We start from the raw sequence: 15,720 nt of genomic DNA on the forward strand, positions 1-15,720 counted from the left end.
TGTTAACAAATAAACTATATTCACAAGGTTTTGGAGAATGGGATGAATGATACTGAAGACTGTATCATCAAGTTACTTCACGTATGACCCTGTGTTCATACTAACATCTTAATGCACACAGGACCTAATTGATGTGTTCTGTAAAACCTGAAGTTCTCTGCTGCCCTCATGTGGTCACACTGAGGAGGAGCTGGCATGCAGACACTGTCAGTATCTGCTCAGAAGTGATTTAGATTTAGGTAGACAGTGTGATAATAGTCAAATTTGGTTTTATTCTGCATCAGTGCCCCAGATGATTTTGGTCAATATTATATACCTGCACTATCATTGGTTGGCTGAATCTATATATAAAACCTTTATTCAGTACAGCCCAGGGATGCGTGAGGTCTGTTAAAACTGATGCATTATTTATAGTCTCATTTGTCTCTCATCTTACCAGAGTAACATTTAACACTCACAGGGGCGCCACCCCATTAGAAACAGCACTGTGTTATACATAGCGGTGGAAGACATACTCATATATTCTGCTTAACTAACAGTTGTAAAATATATTTGACTTAAGTAAAAGAACAAAAGTTTAAAAGAAATTCTAATATCATTAACATCCTATTATTTGACTATTATTACTGAAGCATTAACACACAAACAGCATTTTAATGTTACAGCTGGTGGAGATGGAGCTATTTTAACTTTAACTTGTAACTCCAGCTGTCAGATAAAAGTGATGCAGTAAAAAGAACATTAGACAAAGTATGCACCAAGCTGTGTTATTTTAAAGCCCCCTTTGGTTTGGGTTTTATGGAATGACTGCAGAAAATAGACCAGACAAGTTGAGGCAGTTCACTGAACCATGATTCTGTCCATCTGCTTCCCTTTAACTGCATCAAAAACCACAAAGCTGATCATTTGCAACACAATGGCTATGGGTTTCATCAAGGTCATTGTGAAATACACTTGCACAAACAATATTTAAACAGCAAACGTATTCACAAAGTCAACCAATCACATGTGTAAAGCAAATAATATAGCAGCCAATGGGGTGTTTACACTTATGGGCATTAATGAGTAGGGTATGTGTTCATGTGACCATCTACCCACATGACCACATTATATATAGATACTGTATATCTACTACTGCCCTTGCTGAGAAAGTGTGAACATTAAAATGTATTGTTTTAGCATTCAACAACTGCTGCCTCATGAATATCTGACAGAAGGAGACCATAGACATCATCAAGGTCAATGACATTAGGCTATAACAGCCTCATACGATTCTTCTATCTTTATCTGTCTATCTATAGCTTACACCTAAGAGAAAAGCCTTTGATAGACTTTTAATAGACCAACACAGAAAGTGGGGCGTTTTATCTGTGGGACACTATTCAGGGCAAAGATTACCCATGTCTTCTCCAAACTTACCCCCCCCCCCCCCCCCCCCCCCCCCCCCTAGCGGTAGGCTGACGGAATGACAGCTGCTGTACTGCAGGGGTAAACCGACCGCTTCCTGTCGTTGAGACAGAGGGAGAGAGAGGGGGGAAGGAAGCAGAATGGCGACCGTGCTATGCTCCAAATGCACGGGAGAAAGGAGAGGGTTTCGGCGGGAACTTGATTCTTGGCGACACAAATTGATACACTGCGTTGGTATGATCCATGTGCAGTTTCATATTTTGTAAAAAATCAACGAGCTTTATGGAGATTGCGCCCGGTAGCAGAGGGATCGCTAACGTTACCCCCAAGCTATGTTAGATTGCTAGCTAATGCTAGCTAAAGTAATAGCTAGCTAGCTAGCTAGTAGCCTGGCACCATAGATGGCCGGCTTTAGCGGTTAAATTAAGCTGGCAGGCTAATATTTACCAGCTGGCTAGCCGTTCAAGATAGTTCATTTTCTTTGTCCCTCTGAGCTAGCTTGCTACTCGCCGGTGCTAGCTCTGTCAGATCTATTTATATGGCTGATATGATATCGTAAATGTAGCATTAAGGCGTATCATCATTTGTAGTTAACAGATGGTTACAATGTTTGCTAGATTTGTTTATTGACATATATGTTGGCTATGCTAGTGCCATGCTAACAAGCTAAGCTAACATGAACACTGTTGGTGTTATTTGGGGGAGGGGATTGTTGCTACGTTAGGGCAGCTAATGTCAGTGCAATATGAGAAAAGCATACAATTCAGTGGTCTCGGGTAACGGCTTTCCTCGTTTCGTTTGCTATTTTGAAGACAGTTTTTTTTATGCTACAGAAGCCGGTAACGTCAGGCTAACGTTAGCTCACAAGAAGTTACCTGGATTTATTCTTGTTTACAACGTTTAATCACAGTGACATCAAACTCAGAATACCCAAAACAAAAAAACATATTGAAATATTAATGGTACTACTATTCACGAATCAAAATTACTGTTAAAGCTGTTTACCAAGCGATCATAAGGACCCGGTATTTAGCATTCAGGTGTTGGTTTTCCGTTTTAAGTTGACAACTGACTATAGCAGTGCACTCATCTTACAGAACCTGTGTTTTTGCCGTCAAACTGTTATAGTTGGTACGAACATTAACGTTATAATCACCCAAATGTCAAGCACTTCAACATGCATATCTAGTTCATATCAGAACTGAAGGATTGTTTGTTTGTTTTGTCTTGCAGGGTTTGAAAGCATTCTGGAGGGAATTTATGGCCCATTGCTGCTGAGCGACCTCAATTTATTTGATGGTGGGTTTTTGTGTTCACACATTAAAAAGTCATAGGTGTATTTTATATTTGTTTTCAACAAAAAACTATAAAAATGACCAAAACCAACAATGCTTTAGTCTGTTTCTCAATATCCCCTGTCTGTAGACCCAAGCACATTTGTTCCTATGACGTAAATCTGTAAAAATGAGTCACAAATATTTAGTTGTTTTTTTTAAAGGCTAATAAATTTTCCTCAACAGCTGGGTCCTGACATTTCCAGCAAATATTACTCAGACAGGAGTAAACGGTGCATTTGTTGTATATTTTCAGCCATTGAGTGACCCATTGGGTTCTCTAGTGAGTATTTATGGAAGCAGGAGGGTGTATGTGGGGTTGAGTCACTGTAAACATGTATTCAGTGTTGTGTGCCACATTCTGGTTTACTGTTTGACAGGTATATAATATTACCCATGTTGGTTTTGAAGTTGGACTGTTAAGTAAAAAATTCGATTTTCCTGCTATATTCCTATATACAGCTACTCATTTTTTCTTACTCAATTCATTTTTTCTTTTTGAATTATGGATAACTACCCGATCTCCCCCACCCCCCAATGTGCCTTTTTCTGTGAATAACAGAAGGACAGCCCAGGATGCTGCTTTGTACATCACTGCCCACTGTGTGGCAGTAGACATTATTTGGGGTCTTTTGTTCCCTGGTAGTTGTCATAATAATACTTACAGGGATAGAGAAGCACATTCGATATACACCCCTCTTTACTCGCAGCGGTTCTACTGTCTCCATTAGCTTGCAGTATGCTATCCTTCAAGGCCTTCACCTCTGGAAATCCCCGCCAGAGGATTTGAGACTTGCTGAATGAGTGACATCTTTTAAATCACTTCTCAAAATGTATATTTTCAAAAAAAGCCTTTTATTTCCAACATGTCTTGTCTGTTGTATTAGCTTTTTTTTTTTTTTTTAATACTTTTTATTTATTGGCTTATTTCATTCATGTACATTCTTTGTTCACTGTGCTACAAACTCCATTACCGTGCAATATCATCAAAGAACATAGACATCCTGTATAGATCCAGTAGATATTATTTTTTTAAGTGCACAAAAAACAAACAAACAATGACCAAACACAGAATAATAAAATATAAAGAGAGAAAAAATAACACAACATAGTAACAATAATTATTATCATCATCGTCACCAACAATAACGATAACAACACTAATACCAACAACAGTATTGATAATAATAATAAAGATTAATTAAGGTTCGCTAAAATAGTGATAGTCATAAAAAAGTTAGATAAATGTTATAGAGATTTATCTCATACTAATTAGAAAATAAATACAAGCTGATTGTCAAACAGTCAAAGAAAGGAGTGACTCTACAATATAGCGTCATCTTACTTAAGCTTATAGTCAGATCTGCCCCCCCTAGCACCCAAGAAAAAAGGGAAAGAGAAAAATCTATAAATAAGTAAAAGTAGCAATATAGAAAAGCAAGGCAACTACAGTTATTTAATCATCCCCTAAACCTTATTTGGAAGTTCAATTTTAGTTCATCTGGTTGTCGTATTCAGTCCATTTACTCCATCTATTATCTGCTATGTGCATTTATTTTTACTGTTAGGGGTTTTGTTTAATTTCATTTCTGGATTTTAATTGCTTGATTTTATTTGCCTCAGTCAAAAAGTGTTTTAATCCTGGTTCAACAATGTAGGGATCTTTGTTCTGAAAAGTGCTGTATAAATAAAATTATTATTATTTGTTACTATCTGCAGTCTCACTGCAGTCAGCAGTGCCATCTGGAGTTTGAGTGACGCCAGACATAATCAGATGATGCGTGATAGAGACCTGGCAGCCATGATGAATTGCCCGGTGAAAATACTGTTTGAGTGACATTTATTTATATGCCTCTGTATTTTGTAGTTGTCGAATTTTTAGAATTACTGTTATTAGTGTTGTTAGTTATTGTTGATAAATATCAGCCAGTGTTTAGAGTGTTAGGCTAGGTGTGGGCAATATGAATAAAATGTTTTACCATTGTATATGTATTTTTATGTCCATATATATAAAACATTTTCTGGAAGTGCAATTGAGAAACTGCAAAGATATAATAACCACTCCAACTAATCCAACATTGTGATAAAGCAGTCCTGCTCTTTGATTTGCATTGCCCACAATCGTCTACTACAGCCATAGATATTAAGAACAGTAACTTGTATAGATAAAGGACCAAAATGTCCTGCACACTTTGGTTCTCTCACAGTCGGAGTGTCTGTAGGGTTTTCTGGAGTGCAAGAGCTTTGTGGTAACATAGAGCATAAGATGATAGAAATTTGTCAGCACCATGTAAAGTGTTCTCTTGGCATGGAATCAGTGTGATGATGCAGTTTGGAAAACCACTACTGCCTCTTGTCAGATTTTGTATTGTGACCACATTAGGAGGCTGTTTGATCCTTGATGTATCCTAGTTTATTAATTCCTGGTTATGTGATATCGTGTCTTACAGACTGTGAACCTGAAGAAGTGGATGACTGGTCCCCAGAAGCAAGCTGCTCTCAATGTTCATTCTGCAACCTTCCCCTGGACAAACTCAGTGTAAGAATTGTCCTTGTCAAGATAATCCACAAAGACTGTTATTTTAAGCCAATTCAAGTTATCCTTAGCTCTTGACAGTTGTAAGAATTGTTTATCATATAATATTATAGGATATACTATATACATGATAGTAGAAACAGTCAATAAAGTAACTTTTCTCTTTTTTTTCTTGTAGGATCAAGTTCCTGCAGCCACGTCGCCCCTCTCCTCCCCCTCTGATTACTCTCCCTGTCAGGCTCCAACCATCTCTGAGAGCAGCCAATCAGCGCACAGGTTCCTCCAAGCTGTGTTTCACAAGAAAGGTGAGTTGGGTATCTTTCCGCCTTGTGGAGCATGACACAAATGTGTCACCTTTTGATACACTTAAGCTCCTGTCGTAGGTGCACAGCTATCAGCTTTGCCTTGTAGTTATTCAGTTGCTATCTAAATAGAATATTCGGCAGTCACAGTAAAAATACAGGACTGGTCTGCTTTGATTTTATGTCCAGATTGCTTTGGTATTCTGGCATGTTGGCTTTCCACTAGCACTTTTGTATCCCATCACAAGTTGTCTGCAGACATTTGTGAGTGTATCCATGGCCAGTTTAAGTATTTGCTTTGCAAATAGTTTCTGTTTTATGTGCTGAGGTTTGAGATATCTTCTCTGGTGTTGCTGCCTCCACACTGTTACAACGGAGGTACATTTAATTAATTTTTTTTTAACATTGCATTTGATTATCTTTTCACACACAATGTCTTGTTCCTCTGGATAATCCAGACCATTGTTGTCAACAGTTTATTAAGAGTTCCTAAAATGTAGTTGGGGGTCCTCAAGAAATTTGACTGATTTACCTTTGAACTGCTTCCAAGGTTGATATGAGTTAAGAATGTGAAAGTAAATAACTCGGTGACTCAGCTTAGATCAGTTGTCGTTATTTGCAACTCAGCTTTGTAGTTTACAAAGTTGGAGGTAGGAGTGAACGATATGATGAAATCCTGTATCACGGTACATATCTTTTTATATCAGTATTGATGTTTAGGGGGATTTCATAATAATAATAATAAATTCTATAAAACATAACATAAAACAAATTGTTGAAGTCTGATATTACCACACAGGAGTGTCTGTTTATGGCTAATCCAGCAAAGTTCCTACCTACAAAGAACACCATCACAAAACCACCATCAAAAAAGTACAATAATCTTGTCTTGCCCTAAACAGTCATGATCGTTAAATTACATAATTGCCCATAGTGGCTCAATACAAGGTGGAATAAACATGGAATAAACATGGAATAAACGGTATGGCAAAATCTCTGCCGGTATACAATGTATATCTTATGAGAGTATAAGTCACATCTCCTACCTAGAAATACTTAAAAAGCAAATTTTTAAGTTAGAAAGATGGACGTCTCCCAACTATGAATGAAGTAAATTCCTAATATATTGTCCATTAAAAGTTTCCTGTAATTTGGGATATTTTGTTGACACTTTTGTGACAATATGTCAGAAAAACTTTTCTGTGAGGACCAAAAATACTCCCAAATTTCCTCTTTTCTTGTCCTGTGAGAATACTGGAAATCATGCTTGCTTTGTTACAAGTCGAATCCAGTCTTTTAACTTCTATCTGCATCTGTGCCTCCTTCATTAGATGTTCCCCTGGGCTGTGATTCCAACATCCCTGTAGTTGCCCAGGAGCTGATGAAGAAGATGATACATCAGTTCGCCATTGAGTACGCGTCCAAGTGCCTACTCCGCACCAGTACAAATGGTGTTACAACAAGGACCTCATCACCTGTGTCAGAAACATCAGATGCCCCTCTGGACCTCACAGTGAGCCGAACCGAGGAGGAGAAAGAGAGCGAACGTGAACCAGGTAGGGAAAGCATCAAACTTATGGTGAATTCAAAGCCAATAAATAAATGTTATAACGTTGACGCCCGCTGAAGGTACCAAAGCACTTAAAGTCAAACCCTAACCCGTTTATATTAATTCTTCTTGTAACAGATGGCGTGCTCGACCTCTCCAACAGGAACTCTGCAACTTCATCAACATCCTCATCTAATCACAAAGCCTCAGGGTAAGAGTTCTTTTTATTCTTGGATTGCTTGTCCATAAACGTTAGTGGTATTCAGTCTTGTGGCAAAATGCACGAAGAAGCCCTCTCATTACTGTTAGTTAAAATTGGGGGTTCTTCCTAAATACAACAATGAATTTACATGGCCAGGGCATTTTTGTCCAAATCCACTATGACTGAAACATGACTTTGCATGTGAGGAAATCCCCATTTCTAACTAAGTTCAGCACTATGGTCTACTGCATTTTTTAGGTGTATGGCATGGCTAAGACTGGAAGGTTAGCCTCAATACTGTGTTGTGTTACTGTCATTTTTAGTAGTGCTGCTTGATTTAAGTAACTAATTTACAACCCTCTGGCCTGAATGATATGCATGTGCCGTTGTTTGGCACTGCTTTGGGTCAGTTCATTGTTAGTCACAATGAAGAGCTAGCTTGTGTTTGGTGTTTTGGTTCTATGGGGTTGACTCTTTTATCTCTTGAGCGGTAACGTCACAGCAATGGCACCGTATTATAACATTTGCCAACAGCTCAGGATTGTACAATGAGGAGAACATTGCAGTACCTCACAACGATTGTACCTCCTTTTTTTTTTTTTTTACTCATCCAGTTATGATGAGTTTGATTACTCAACCTTCAAGCATGTAGGACTCTCACTGAAGGATATCACAAAACTACAGGAGTTGTGTGTGAGCGCCAAAGTAAGCCCAGCCATTCACAGACTGTCCCACCTGGACGTGAAGAGGCTTTGCCACACACAAAGAATGTGTGTGCGTGAGAGACACACAGCATCAGGCAGACATGAAACATAACAGTCGCAGTGATGTTACCAACACAAGGCATAAAGGAGTGGACCCCTCGCTCTGCACCCCCCCTGTCCCCTATGCCAAAATCAAACCCCCTCCATCACCTCCATCCTGACCCTGCTGTTTGGTCCTCCCATTCCTAGGAGGCAGCGCAGGCAGAAGGAGGAGTACTTTGAGAGGAGCTTGGAGCTGTCTGAGGGGTTGCTGTCCAAGGCCTTGAAGGATATACGTTCAGGGAGGCTGCAGGAGCAGCGGGCAGCGTTGCTTTATGGAATACCCCTTCACACCCTGAGGCAAGGTCGGGACGGCTGGGCTGAGAGAAGGCTGGGGATGCTACACCAACTTGCACCAGGAAGCAGAGATGTCAGAGATGAAGTGACATCATACAATGTGATGTCATCCATGCTTGGCGGTGAAGCACGTCTGGTTCTGCAGAAGGTGGCGGCGTGGGCAGAACGGGCAGAAATTGGAGGAGCTGCAGAGGAGAATGGAGACTTGAGTTTCCCTTCATCCTCTCTCAGCTTTTATCAGCAGAGTGGTCTACAGAAAACCCTCCCCCACTCTTTTCCCCAGCTCAGGGATGCTCTCCAGCCCCCACCAAGCCCCACTCCCAGTCTGGAGCCACCCACGCCCCTGCGTATTCCTCAGGTCCGTTCCATGTCTGACCATAACAGGTCGATCCCAGCTGAGAATTGCAGCGTGGCTGAAAACCTACATCAACGTACCTCATCAACAGAGGGTACTGCCAGTTCATCGACAGCTACTGCTAGACCTTCATCTCTCTTCAAACTCAGACCTCCTTTCTTACCACATGGCTGTTCGAGCATTGCCAACCAGTCACCTCATCGCCTGGGACCACGCGGGTCCTCACTGGATGATTTAGAAGACGGGGCAGGTGGGCGGGATAAAGACAAGCAACCGAGAAAGAAACGCGGGAGATACCGCCAGTACGACCACGACCTGCTGGAAGAGGCCATCACTATGGTAATGGCAGGTCGCATGAGCGTGTCCAAGGCTCAGGGGGTTTATGGGGTGCCCCATAGCACACTGGAATACAAAGTCAAAGAGCGTACTGGAACACTGAAGAACCCGCCCAAGAAGAAATCTGCCAACTTTTGTTCGTCCAATTCCAACTCGTCTGGTTCTGGTACCATGACTGGTTCCACTAACTCAGGGACTCTTGCCTCAGATGCTGATGCGAAGAGGTTGTAGGCCACGAAACGCCTCTAGATCTCCTCAAGACTTGAACTCATCACCTCTTACAAGATAAATGTTTTCTGGAGACACTTGTTAAAACACAACACATGCCTTTTACAAAATATATGGATATCAATATTCAGGTCTTTTAACCATGTGTCTGTAACGTGATAGTCACACTTTTTAGCTGTATTTCTCTTGCTTAGTCCTGGGCTTTGATTGAAGAGGCAGTGGTGTTGATTGCAGCTTTCATTCATAGGGGCTGCTAAATTCAACAAACAAAGCTGAAAGATCTTAAAGGATATGCCTTGCATTGTATTATCTGTTATCAACAAATCCCTCGGAAAGACCGAAACTAACGCGTGTTATCTATGTGGCCAAAGCCTGATATATTGAAATCCTCAGTGAGTTTTTTTTAATAGTTTTGATGGAAAAGTGGCACATGTGTACGCTGCACTAAATATATTAAATATATTTTGTCTTAAACTTTTATCAGGCTTGACTGAAGCATTGCTGCTTTAGTCCACTACTTTTTGGATTGATCTTATTCTACTGTGCCCCTGTTTTTACAGGCGTGTATATACAGTAATTTCTTGAACAACTTGAGTTCTACAGCACAGAGGTATGCACTGTATCAGTCTGTGGCTAAAAGCGTCATACTTTTAATAATGTGATAGAATAACACCAGCATTATCCTTTAAGATCGTCAGGCAGTTTTTAACTTTGTTTTCGTGTTTATATGATTTGGTTTTTCTTCAAGGAGGAAAACTGACACTGATTGTTTTCCACCAGACTGCCCAAGATCAAGTGTGAGAAACACGCTTGTGGACCTCTTCCAGCTAAGAAATAAAGTGTGACTCTCACGTTCGCTAGCTGTCGGGTTATTAGGTTATTCAGGTTTGATTCAATTCTTAAAGCTCCTTGTTAATGGAGCATTGATGATTGTTATTTGCAGCTTTCTATCTCTCTCTGGGTATTTTACCTAGGCTACTGAAGTGACTTAGAGCCATTATAACAGATTAAAAACTCATTGCTATTGGTAGACACCTCTACAAACAGGGAGATTGTACAGTATAAACTACTGTGGTGGCTATATCTTCATTATGAGTTTATGTTGAAGAGATTAGTTTAAGAAAGCCATTTTGTGTCCACATAGTTTTCCTCTCTATTTGTGCAAGCTAGTCTGAACATTGTATTGAGTGTAGTTGGAATGCAACTGTGCAGCATGTTTTGAAATGTGCACTGATAAGCTTGGGAAATGTATGTTATTGTATATGTGTACTGTTTGTGAAAGATTTTCTTTTTATTATCACAGATATTTACTAATTCTGCTACTGTAGCTGTATTACTGTAAACCTCATACATGACTGCTGCTTAAAACTTTACTGGACTGTTTCCCCGGCACAAAGAAGCTTATTTCAACTAGTGCGATTCCAAGGTGACATGCAATGTAATATTTGTAGTCTACATGACGGATTGGAATTAAGTGTATGGATAGAATTAAATGTTATTGATGGTCGATTGTGTAGGCACTGTAGGTTACAGTAGTCGGCAGTGTGACAATGGCTTGATTCAGTGCAAGGCTTACAGGCTTCTTTGCCTGTGTCTGGGGAAATGCTAAATGTTTTGTCTACACTCATCTCTGCCTCTGAGATGGGCCTATTTCCATTAACAGTGCTACTACCAAAGCAGCAGTTCAGGGTTACCCACACAAAGCTGCTTCGATTTGTTTTGCTGTGATGTCAGCCTGCCTGTCTCTCTCTCTCTTTAACCTCATTGCCACATATACCTCTGAGCTTGCCTATAGCCCAGTGTCAGGTTTCACATCAAGGCCTCTGTGTTCTGATACTGACTCTGCTGGGTTACGGGAGCTCTTATTAGCTTAGAAACGCTTATGAGCTGTTTGTCTCTCAAGGAACAACACCTTAGGGTAAATTTATTTCCATCAACAACACTTAAACTTCTTCAAGTAAATGATCATACAGTCAGCCATTTGGCGTGTGAAAGAATTTTTTTTTTAAATGGTTTCGATTCTGCCCCGTGGCATTTACAGGAGATCTGCCATGTTCTTGGCTTGCACCAGAAAGCAGAGATTCCTGGTGCGAGTTTGTGTCCTTGTTGGTTATCTTTGTATGTGGTATTTGTAATTTTAAGGCTAATTGTAAAGCTATTATATATTTTTAAAGCTTTTTTGGTCAGATTGTTTGGCCTTTCAACCTTTGTAACTTTGGCAACTATACAAATACTGATGTCTCCGCTTCTGAATGTCTCCACTCATAACAGTACACAGTGCCTGTGTCTGGGGCTACAGCATAGTGCAGCATGATGTCTCTACTCTGGGAAGTGTCTGCTATTTATAATCAAAGGGCCAGTTTGTCAACAAGCCTCTTGAGAAATAGAAAATGATTTCATTGTGTAAGTTTACTTAACACACCTGGGCTTGTTTTCAATTTGTTTTTTTTTGTTTTTTGGACTGAATCGCCGGCAAATCTTCGAAACAACTTAACAGAAATCTGCTATTTATGCATAAATCAATTATTGCACTATGATTTACAAGAAGCATTTTTATTGTAGAAACCTGTTTTGTGTTGTTGCTGCATACTTATTTATTGATTGTGCTTCAGAACTGTGATTTTACTAGTTTGATTGTTGTAGTTCTTGATTTGTAATGGGGCACTTTGATGCAATGTGAAATGTGTATTGCTACAACTGCATGAACGCTTTTAAATGTTAGTCTAAATAATTTATTTAATCCTGAAATGACACCCCTGACTATTGTAGTTGTTTAGTGCTTATGTTTAAATTAAATTATTTAAGTGATTTAAAAAAAAAAAAAAAGAAAAACTCAGACAAACTCAACAGTAACACTACAGAATGTAACTTATACTGCATCCAGCCCAGTTGAACAGGTCTGGACACAGTAATGAAATTGTCTATTCATTATCAAACACTTAAGCAACTTTAATGTTATTAAAATCAATGACTTGCTTTTATAATAAAAATAGATCACTCACAGGACCTGATTTAACTGTTAGTTGATTTGAACTTTAGAATTTTTTTGAGCTGTTAGTTTTTTTGGTGAAAGTGCTGTTGAAAAAAACATTTCGTTTAAGCGTTTCTACAATCGTTCCTTCTGCTTTTAGCAGAATGTTATTGTTTGCCTTCAGCAACCCATCAATAAAACAGTTCTCTAATCAGTTGGCTGTCATAATTTTACTAACATAATAGTTTGTTTCAGGGTTTTGCAGAAGTTTACTAGAACAATTACTGTTTTCAAGGAACTGCTTTTTCATGCTGGTTTGACAAAGGCTGGCTTGACAAAACCTAACAATGGCGTACTATCATTTCATCAACAGAGGATACCTATCATATCTGAACTATTTTTGTATGGTTCATTTTTAGCAAGTGCACATTAGAAAGAATAACAATGTTATTCTAATGATGTTAGTAAATGCAATGCACTGCAGTTGGCACATGCTGCAGGCTCCAAACAGCTATGGTACCCCAGCAATAATAAAAATCTGTAAATTTAATTGATACAAGGGTTATAACATTGTTCACTATATGTATACATGGAGAAATTTGAAGTGAATTCATCTGCCACAATGTCTTTTTGGTACTGCCACTAAGTAGTACTCTAAGTATTTATTTGTTGTTTCTCATTTGAAACTGGACTCAGCTCTGAATAAAACCTCCTAACTCCAATCTTTATTTTTACCTCTAGCAATTCATTTATGGAAGAACTGGGAGATTTCAGACAGCGAGGGACTCAGTGTCAGCATAGCTCTGCGATGGATGCTGTTCTCGGCTCACTCTGCCCATCACACCGTTCCTTACTCTACCAGATCCTGAAGCTGGCACACCAGGAAAAATTGCTGTTGTTCCTTAATCACAGACCTGTAGGGCAAACTGAATCTCACTGTCATTGTAGTGTTAACCCACAGGACAATGTTATCCCTAATGCAGTCTCATTTAGTGAATGTAAAGCCCGCAACAGCAGCCCGTACTATCCTTTAACTGATTGTGATCATCAAGGTCATAGCAGCACCATGTATCACCCAGGAGACTGCAAGTCCGATTGTACCATCCATCACTACCCTTTAACAGACTGTAATAGTGAAGCTCCTCTGGGCTCAAGCTACAGCTGTGTGCAGATGTGCAGGATGGAAACTTACACTGTTCTGTGCCCCAAGAGGCCGCACTGCATTTCCTGCCGAAGCCTGGCTGTAGGTCATATCAACAACATAGTCTGTTCATTTGCATCCAAATCCCCTTCACTTTGCACGCCCTCCTCTTGTTTATGCCCTTCCTCATCGATCTGCTGTAACCAACACAACCCCCACTCTTGTCCCTGTTATTCAAACCATGCCTGTCTGAGACAGGTCAGGAACACAATAGAAAAAGGTGTTGGAGATGGGGATCCTCCTTGTCCCATCCTGAAGAGAGAGCAGAGCCCCTCTCCTCCCCCCCTGTCCCCTATCCCCTTAGACATCAATAAGAAAACTGATGAAAAGCCACCCTCCCTCTTTCACCATCAACAAGAGGAGGAGGCTGACCTAATGGTTAAAGACGGTCTTATGAATGCAAGCCACCAGGAAGCAGATGTGGATACAGCTAAAGAAGAGGAGCGAGAGAGTCGGACCCCAAGAAGTAGTCAGGCTGAGCAGAACCCAAGTGGTACTTTACTGCAAGACGTCGTGAATCGCTTCAGTGAGAAACTGGACACAATCAGACCTGTAGGACCTATAGAGAAGGACCCACCTCTGGTTTCCACAGCCGTTAATGTCTCCGAAAAGGAGCAGCCACAATCTCCTTCAACCAGTCAGAACCTGAAGTTTCATGCTGATGCTCATCTGACTGAAATCATCACCACAGTGCTTCACACAGGCAGTGCTAGTGACTACAATCTCAGTGAGCTGTTCAATCGCCATGATAGCAAAGAGCCCAAGTCACCTAATACCCGTTCCCGTCGTCGCCAAGAAGTCCGTACTGCTATGGCAACACCCACTGATGATGCTTCAACCAGAAGACATAGCTTACAAATTAAACGAGAGCTTGCCATGTTTGACCCGTCCTACAGTAGGAGAAAGGTGCCACTAGCAAAGAGGGCAAGATTGAAAGATGGAAATGTTACTGTAACTACACCACACACTTCATTAGATTCAAACCTAGTTAAAGAGGAGTCTAAAAGAGAAATGGAGGTAGGTGTAGAACCTTTAGAGAATAATAGAGGAAGGGAGGGACCACTGAACATTCTCACCGCAGAAAATGACAGGGACAGAGTGAAAGAAGAGATACAGACAGTTACAGTAACAGAAGAGTTTCAGAATATTAAAACAGAGGAGAAAGAAAGGGAAATATCCAATGAGGAAAAAGATGTTACTCTCTCAAGCACTCGAATACCTACCCCTGACCTGCAGAGCAATTATGGCAAACAAGGCTTAAAGGATAACTGTGTGCAAACACAGATGATGACCGTGACTGTAAAACAGTGTGGCAGGCCTTATAAAGAAGAAGGTAAGGGTAGCGGTGCTGGAAGTGATAGGAATCATGAAGAAGCCCCATCAGGACAAAGCTCTGACAGTGACAATAGACCAGGCAAAGGTAAACATTTCCGTAGTGTCATTGGAGCGAAGCAGAAATGTCAACTACACCACTCCAAGGAGGCAAGGAAATCCAGGAGAAATATAGTCCCTCCACAGCGGTTCTCCTCCTATGTCACAGAGCCCAGGTTCTCTGTTGCATGTTTCTCTGAAACCATCTTTAACCAGAAAACACGAAAGGACAAGGTTTTGACATGCGACACCCTGGATGCCTTATCTAAAGATTCAGATGCTAAGGACACCCAGCTTGAATCAAGAAGTGAATCTCCTCTGTCTGCACCTGAGCACAACTGGAATGAATCAACACATGGAGAACAATGTGGACCGTCTTACAAAGAGCCGGAAGGTCTTTCCACAAACCAGGCCACAACTGCGGCAGCCAAAGAGAAGAGTCCTACAGAACACAGCTCGGTCAATAGTACAGATGGCAGCGCCTGTGCTGCCAAACTTTTTGGAAGGCTACGATCATCTCCAAAAAGACTACAGGACTCAAAGACGGCTTCAACAACTCCCAAAAAAACATTAAATATGGATGTCGCCGTTAAGTCTGCTACCTGTGTTGAGGAACCCCCAAACTTCCAAGTCCAGTACACTAGTCCAATTAAGCTCATGTTTGTATCACCAGTAAAGGATAAGAAAGGAGTAAAATATAGTCTCAAATCGGCAGGCTTTGGTTCTAGTGGACAAGCAGAGGAACCCTTTGACCCATGTGAAGAGTCTTCATGGTCAGGGACACTTCAGAAACCCAAAAGCCAGAACACTGAGTCTGCTACTTCACAA

At 40.5% G+C, this 15,720-nt stretch overlaps 1 protein-coding gene across 1 annotated transcript; it reads left to right on the forward strand.

Moving 5' to 3' along the window:
• Positions 1–1,547: 1,547 nt before the first annotated feature.
• Positions 1,548–9,352, forward strand: lcorl (ligand dependent nuclear receptor corepressor-like). Its single transcript, XM_070912447.1, has 7 exons — positions 1,548–1,641; positions 2,641–2,706; positions 5,192–5,280; positions 5,456–5,582; positions 6,911–7,135; positions 7,267–7,339; positions 8,284–9,352. The coding sequence occupies exons 1-7, from the start codon at positions 1,548–1,550 to the stop codon at positions 9,350–9,352; spliced, it is 1,743 nt and encodes a 580-aa protein (XP_070768548.1).
• The last annotated feature ends 6,368 nt before the right edge of the window (positions 9,353–15,720 follow it).

Source organism: Enoplosus armatus, chromosome 2 (assembly GCF_043641665.1).
Source record: "Enoplosus armatus isolate fEnoArm2 chromosome 2, fEnoArm2.hap1, whole genome shotgun sequence".
NCBI classification, from domain to species: Eukaryota; Metazoa; Chordata; class Actinopteri; order Centrarchiformes; family Enoplosidae; genus Enoplosus; species Enoplosus armatus.

Excerpts from the sequence above, each read along its gene's own strand:
- lcorl (XM_070912447.1), top strand. The coding sequence starts at position 1,548 with ATGGCGACCGTGCTATGCTCCAAATGCACGGGAGAAAGGAGAGGGTTT. Across the intron at positions 2,707-5,191 it reads CGACCTCAATTTATTTGATG|ACTGTGAACCTGAAGAAGTG; the intron begins GTGGGTTTTTGT and ends CGTGTCTTACAG. Across the intron at positions 7,136-7,266 it reads AGAGAGCGAACGTGAACCAG|ATGGCGTGCTCGACCTCTCC; the intron begins GTAGGGAAAGCA and ends TTCTTGTAACAG.